Source organism: Phyllobates terribilis, unplaced genomic scaffold, assembly GCF_046119375.1.
Source record: "Phyllobates terribilis strain yellow unplaced genomic scaffold, ASM4611937v1 Scaffold_8__6_contigs__length_399053987, whole genome shotgun sequence".
Lineage (NCBI taxonomy): Eukaryota > Metazoa > Chordata > Amphibia > Anura > Dendrobatidae > Phyllobates > Phyllobates terribilis.
The window spans coordinates 204,847,512-204,855,118 of record NW_027362768.1 but is presented as its reverse complement, the minus strand read 5'-3'; the positions used below and the strand labels follow the sequence as shown (position 1 = coordinate 204,855,118).

Genomic DNA, 7,607 nt, shown 5'->3' with positions numbered 1-7,607 from the left:
TATTTTGGCAGACCATCATGTGACGGCTTGTTTTTTGCGGGATGAGTTGACGTTTTTATTGGTGCCATTTTCAGGCACTTGACATTTTTTGATCGATTTTTGGGAGGCAGAATAAACAAAAACCAGCAATTCCAGAATTTTTTTTATGGGTTTTTTTTTATATGCTGTTCCGCGTGTGGTAAAATTGATAAGGCAGCTTTATTCTTCAGGTCAGTACGTTTACAGCGGTACCACATTTAAAAAGTTTTTCTATGTTTCGGCGCTTTTACACAATAAAAGCTATTTTATAGAAAAAAATATTTTTTTGCATCGCTTTATTCTGAGAGCTATAACTTTTTGATTTTTCGGCTGATGGAGCGGTATGGCGGCTTGTTTTTTGTGGGACAAGATGACGTTTTCAGCGGTACCATTTTTATTTAGATTCGTCTTTTTGATCGAGTGTGATTTCATTTTTTGTTTGGCGGTATGATGATAAAACATTGTTTTTCTGCTTCGTTTTTTTTTTTATTTTTTTTACCGTGTTCACTAAAGGGGTTAACTAGTGGGACAGTTTTATAGGTCAGGTCGTTCCGGACGCGGCGATACCAAATGTGTACTTTTATTTATTTTTTTTCATAATATTTATTGATGGGTATATTATATTTTTATTTTTGGTGGATTATTTTTTTTTTCTTTATATTTTTACATTTTTTTTTTTTCATTTTTTAACACTTTTTGGACTTTTATTTTGTGTCCCACTCTGGGACTTTCACTTTTTTTATTCTGATCGCCTGTATAGCACAGGAATGCAGCACCATCCCTGTGCTATACAGGCTGTCAGTGCTGCACAGTGAGAAGATACTTTGGTCATGCACTGCGCATGACCAAAGAATCTTCCTGCTGTCTGGTGACCCAGATGTTGTCATGATGACATCGGGTCATCATGGCAACATCTGGGAAGAAGCGGCAGACAGAGCTGGAGGCCGGGAGAGGAGGCGAGTATCCTGATCACCTCCCCTTGCCACCGCAATGCTGCGATCGACTGTGATCGCAGCTTTGAGGGGGTTAATGTGCCGGGAGCGGTGCGGGACAGCTCCCTGTACACAGTACCGGGTGTCAGCTGTGACTATCAGCTGACACCCGGCGGTGATCGCCCTGCACCGCTTGTGTACGGGTGCGATTGCCATATGACCTAATAGTACGTCATTGGTCCAATCGGCCCAAGTCACCAAGACGTACTATTAGGTCATACGTCAGAAAGGGGTTAAAATAACAAAAAAATATATTTATCTGTGAATTGTCCTTGTCGGTAAAGAATGAGAGAAATCCTTTTTCCAGGGTGGTTGACGCCTGATCCTTGCTGTGGTTGGAGGCAGCTTCTTCCTTCTGGAGAGACAGATTTGCAGTTTATCTGATGGGACAGTGGGCTGATGGATACAAGTGTAATACATGTTATGCCCCCTGGTGGTCACTTGAGGCGTCCAGATCCTGACAGTGGCACATGCCCGTGGTCAGCGGTTGCACTCTGTACTTGTTTTGCAGCACGGCTGTGTACAGCTGTATGGGGGTCACATGGCCCCTGTGGTTTTATTCTGTGCGGCTGCACGGACCCTCACTGCCATCAAATGGCGCAAGTCACAAATAAAGTGCAAAAAGTAGGAATTTATTTTATGCACTTAGGACAACTAGTATTTTCAGATTTCACTGATCACCTTGTGATGTTATGAAGATGGTGACACAAGGTGTCAGTGACCCCGAGCCTTGTGATTACTAGGGTGTCTCATCTGCTGCAGATGGTGAGCATTGCAGCTCTGGATGTGACCAGAGACAGCGTCCAGCAAAGCAGCAAGGGATTTACAAATTGACAAATCAGCCAGAAAGCCGAAACTAGACAACCGGCATGGCTGCGGGATCCACCAGGACTGACACCACTCCACTAAGAACTGATGCAGCTACACCGGTGTGCAATTGACAGAATAATGTCGGACAATGGATCAGAGACAAAAAATCAGTTTTATTAGCTGCGGCAAAGGTAGAACACCACAGAAGTAACGGTGTCGTGGACTCTCCCGCAGAATCCCCCATAAACATTGCTGCTCTGTAAGATCTGCGCCTGGTGGGGGAGACGACTGCTCTACAACGAGGTCACTGTGGAGGATCGGACCCTCAGACTACAGGGCCGTGCCTTTCTCTGCTCGAATTTGGCTGTTTATAAAAGGAGTACATGTTGACTATGGAAAAAAGCAGCAGAAGGACGACGGCGCAGCAGAAGGACGACGGCGCAGCAGAAGGACGACGGCGCAGCAGAAGGACGACGGCGCAGCAGAAGGACGACGGCGCAGCAGAAGGACGACGGCGCAGCAGAAGGACAACGGAGTTTATTGCCTTATTGTAGCCTGAGAAGTTTAGTGTCTGGACTCATCGGCACACAGCAACACTGTAAACATGGAAGAGACGAGACGCTGGAAGATCCAACTCTCCGGTAAAGGTCTGGGCACAAACACTGCAAACAGATGAAGTACTATGCACATAATATGCCCTTGTCAGACAAACAAGGAACTCGCAGAGTTAATCAGATCTGAGCGCAGGCACCGGCCATGAAGATGTCTCACAAGGAGCAACAATCGTTACCGTCTATAACAGTCGTAAACACAGATCGTACCTTATATATTAAAAAGTTAAAATCTGGACAAGACGCCAGCGACCTGCAGTTACAGCATTGCACCACGCGAGGGCACTCTCGCTCTGATCCTGTTGATCACCAGGAAGAGAACGATTGTCTAAACTCTCAAAATTCACAACTTACAGGACCCCAAACAACCTCCCCCCCCCACCACCACCACTGTCAACAGACCGACCCGCTGCGGCCTCACTGCACCATGTCTACACTAAATGTCAGGGAATCAGACAGCCTGCCATGTGCGAGTAAACACTGAATTACACCATCTTTGGAGCGGAGAGGAAAAAAAAGTGCATGAAACTCTGAAATGATTCGAACAAGGGGGCTCGCTGCTCGGCAAGCACCGGGTCAGAACTCTGTAAACAGGAAGAACTGTGTCAAAAAAGTCAGAGGAACAAAGATTCCAACATGAAAACTCGAAAAACCAAAGTCCTCTCCGGAAATCTGTACAGAAATCTACAGTGAGCGGCGAGAGCCGAATGCTAGGTCTCCCTCGGGGGGGAACTCCGCCGTCTCCCTCGGGGGGAACTCCGCCGTCTCCCTCTGCTCTTTGAGCAGCTTCTGGCTCAGCCCGCTATTGACTGAGAGACAGCGGACTGCTGGGTGACTGTGACCGCCCGATGGATGAACTCTGGGGAGATCCAAGCACTCGCCAGTTGGGGTCTGCTGAGAGGTTTTGGTGGGGTACGCACAGTCCCGCTGCTGGGACATTGGAGCAATGGTGCACTCATTCAGGGATGAACATGTTCTGAACGCTCCCTCTGCACACACCGACCTCAGGTTCTCCTGCACAGACTCTGATCGAGAGGTCGGCGGCCTCTTCTGCCGGGCACTGCTGTCTCCCTTCTCCTTCGCTCCAGGCACATGGAGCTTCACTGGTCCCAGGACACTTTTGGTGACTGTGTGGCAGTGAGAGGAGCCAGCAGGGTCATCACTTCGCCCTTTGGAGGAGGTTGCAGCTGCTGAGTCACCAGGGAAGGTGCTCGCTTTGTTCATTAAAGTGCATGGTGTATAGTCACTGACCGCAGGGTTATATTGCACATCAGCCGGGCAGATACCTCCGGGGGAGGGGCAGTGCACGTCATTGGGAACAGCTACACAACAAAGTGCTGGCAGTGATGGGGAGTGTTGGGTAGATTTCGGCTCCTCTACACTTTCATTACTAGAAAGGTGGCTGTCAACTCCGGGTGAGAAGATACTAGCAGACTTCTCACTGAAGCACTCCTGTGTGCCCTTGTGGCTCAGGGGATAAAGTAGTTTAGTGGGCTCAGGAGCAGGTACACAGGATAATTTACTGAAGACCGGCTCAGGAGCAGGTACACAGGATAATTTACTGAAGACCGGCTCAGGAGCAGGTGCACAGGATGATTTACTGAAGACCGGCTCAGGAGCAGGTGCACAGGATGATTTACCGGAGGCGGGCTCCCAGGATGATTTACTGAAGACCGGCTCAGGAGCAGGTACACAGGATAATTTACTGAAGACCGGCTCAGGAGCAGGTGCACAGGATGATTTACCAGAGGCGGGCTCCCAGGATAATTTACTGAAGACCGGCTCAGGAGCAGGTACACAGGATAATTTACTGAAGACCGGCTCAGGAGCAGGTGCACAGGATGATTTACTGAAGACCGGCTCAGGAGCAGGTGCACAGGATGATTTACTGAAGGTGGGCTCAGGAGCAGGTGCACAGGATGATTTACCGGAGGCGGGCTCCCAGGATGATTTACTGGAGGCGGGCTCAGGAGCAGGTACACAGGATGATGATTTATTGGAGAAGGGCTCAGGAGCGGGCGAAAAGGATGATGATTTACTGGAGACGGGCATAGGAGCGGACGCACAGGATGATTTACTGAAGGTGGGTTCAGGAGCAGGAGCACAGGATGATGATTTACCGAAGGCGGGCTCCCAGGATGATTTACTGGAGGCGGGCTCAGGAGCAGGTACACAGGATGATGATTTACTGGAGGCGGGCTCAGGAGCAGGTACACAGGATGATGATTTATTGGAGGCGGGCTCAGGAGCAGGTGCACAGGATGATGATTTACTGGAGACGGGCTCAGGAGCGGAAGCACAGGATGATTTATTGAAGGTGGGCTCAGGAGCAGGAGCACAGGATGATGATTTACCAAAGGCGGGCTCCCAGGATGATTTACTGGAGGCGGGCTCAGGAGCAGGTACACAGGATGATGATTTATTGGAGAAGGGCTCAGGAGCAGGTGCACAGGATGATTTACTGAAGGTGGGCTCAGGAGAGGGCGCAGAGAATGAGGATTTACCAGAGGCGGGCTCACAAAATAAGGATTTACTGGAGGCGGGCTCAATGAATGAGGATTTACTGGAGGCAGGAGCGAGCACACAGGATGATTTACTGGAGGCGGGCTCAGGAGCGGGCACACAGGATGATAATTTACTGAAGGCGGGCTCAGGAGAGGGCGCACCGGATAATTTACTGGAGGCGGGCTCAGGAGAGGGCGCACCGGATAACTTACTGGAGGCGGGCTCAGGAGAGGGGGCACTGGATAACTTACTGGAGGTGGGCTCAGGAGAGGGCGCACCGGATAATTTACTGGAGGCGGGCTCAGGAGAGGGTGCACTGGATAATTTACTGGAGGCGGGCTCAGGAGAGGGCGCACCGGATAATTTACTGGAGGCGGGCTCAGGAGAGGACGCACTGGATAATTTACTGGAGGTGGGCTCAGGAGAGGGGGCACTGGATAATTTACTGGAGGCGGGCTCAGGAGAGGGGGCACTGGATAATTTACTGGAGGTGGGCTCAGGAGAGGGCACACAGGATGATAATTTACTGAAGGCGGGCTCAGGAGAGGGCGCACTGGATAATTTACTGGAGGTGGGCTCAGGAGAGGGCGCACCAGATAACTTACTGGAGGTGGGCTCAGGAGAGGGGGCACTGGATAATTTACTGGAGGTGGGCTCAGGAGAGGGCGCACCGGATAATTTACTGGAGGTGGGCTCAGGAGAGGGGGCACTGGATAATTTACTGGAGGTGGGCTCAGGAGAGGGCGCACCAGATAACTTACTGGAGGTGGGCTCAGTAGAGGGGGCACTGGATAATTTACTGGAGGCGGGCTCAGGAGAGGGGGCACTGGATAATTTACTGGAGGTGGGCTCAGGAGAGGGGGCACTGGATAATTTACTGGAGGCGGGCTCAGGAGAGGGGGCACTGGATAATTTACTGGAGGCGGGCTCAGGAGAGGGGGCACTGGATAATTTACTGGAGGTGGGCTCAGGAGAGGGCGCACCAGATAACTTACTGGAGGTGGGCTCAGGAGAGGGGGCACTGGATAATTTACTGGAGGCTTTGGCTTCACTTCGAGGCCTGGAGATGATGGGCAGGAAGGAGTAATCGTAGTTACTTCCAATTTTAGGACGAGACAGCAAAGAATCTTTCTCATCGCTAAAACCAGATCCAGAATCCTGGTCGCTCCTCGTCTTTGATTGGTCCAGTCTCCTTCCATCCTGACTGTCCTCGGAGCCATCGTCTGTTTCGTCCTCAGAGTCGTCCACTTCTCTAATGGCCTCCTGTTTCTGTAGAGACTCTCGCCTCTCCACTCTGTCTTGCCGGATAGCACCAAGTTTTCGTGAATGTTTCTGTAAGGTTCCCTTTTCTGAGAGTCCGACCTTCCCTCCGCTGCCCTCCCCCATGGACTCCGGTAAACGCTGTAAACTCAAGTCTCGCTGTATTAGTTCTTTCTTGAAGTCTGAGTGGGAGATGTCCAGGCTGTGCTTACGAGAGGACGGCAACTTCTTCTCAGATGACAGAGAGCCAGACAATTTTTCTGCAGACTGGACCCTCTTCAGCAGTGGAGATCGGGGTGGTTCTGTGCTCTTTGGTCGTGAAATTTGCCGTACGAGGGGTGGCGATGAATGAAGCTTAACCGGAAAGGACTGCAGAATGTTACAGTTGCCAAGGCTGTGCCCGGGTAGTGGCGAGGGCGAGCGCTGTGGAGATGTGGACTGGGAGGTAGGGGACGGTGCATGTGCCAGAGGGGAGAGTGGGATATTCCCAGCGGACTTCCTCCTTGGGGAACGGTACTGCCGCTGAAGCTTTGGTGCCAGTCCATGCAGAGAGCTGGGTCGGATGTGACCTGAGCTGGCAGGAGAGTTGGGCACGCTGGAGCTTGGAGAACTGCTCTGGGAAGAATTTCCACCAACTGGTAAAGAAAAGAAGATATGTGTTAGGCTATGTGCCCACGATGCAGAAATGAAGCAGAAGATTTCTGCATGGTCTTGGCAGTCAAAAACGCTTGTGGATTTTACACACGTTTTTACATGCGGATTTGACTTGCGTTTTTCAAGTCCATTGGGACCTCAAATCCGCATGCAGAAACGCACAAATAATGGACATGCTGCGGATTTTTCCGCAATGAAAATCCACAGCATGGGCACAAAAAGTGCAGATTTTTCACTGGGGACCGTGGGGCACGGATTACCAAGAGTTTTTGCTGCGGAAATTCCGCTTGAAAAACGCATAGTGGGCACGCAGCCTTATAATGGGACGCTGAACATTATAGTGGAGCTCTGCTAAGAGGATAGGGAATGGCAATAACCCAAAGAATAAAAACTGCAGGTTGTCACATTTTACTCGCAGCATTAATCAACCTTTTTGGGACAATCTTCATCATGTCGCCCCCATGCCTGTAATGTATGCAGTCTCCGCTAACAAAGCCCCTCAGTGGAAGACAAATCAGAGACTGTGAAACAATGGTCGTGCAGAGGACCTGACCTGATTGTGCAGAGTCTGGGGTGGTCCTGTAGCTCTGAGTGGGAGAGCGAGGAGATAAGACGTGGGTGGGAGACCCCGGGATGCTTTCTCCAGATGACAGCGAGCGGTTGAGGGAGGACAGGCTGCGACTGGTGTGAAGAAGCGAGGCTTGCTTTGTGATCTTGCGGAAAAGGGAGGACTTCTTCTTACTGGGAAATATAAAAC

General features: G+C 50.6%; 1 protein-coding gene across 1 annotated transcript in view; it reads right to left on the bottom strand.

Moving 5' to 3' along the window:
* Positions 1-632: 632 nt before the first annotated feature.
* MAST2 (microtubule associated serine/threonine kinase 2) overlaps positions 633-7,607 on the bottom strand; it is a 28,444-nt gene continuing 21,469 nt past the window's right edge. The window contains exons 23-24 of the mRNA XM_073645271.1: positions 7,404-7,587; positions 633-6,831 (exon numbers count right to left, since the gene is read on the bottom strand). Coding sequence (XP_073501372.1) covers positions 3,116-6,831; positions 7,404-7,587 — 3,900 coding nt within the window. The 3' untranslated portion in view covers positions 633-3,115. The remainder of the gene's footprint in view (positions 6,832-7,403; positions 7,588-7,607) is intronic.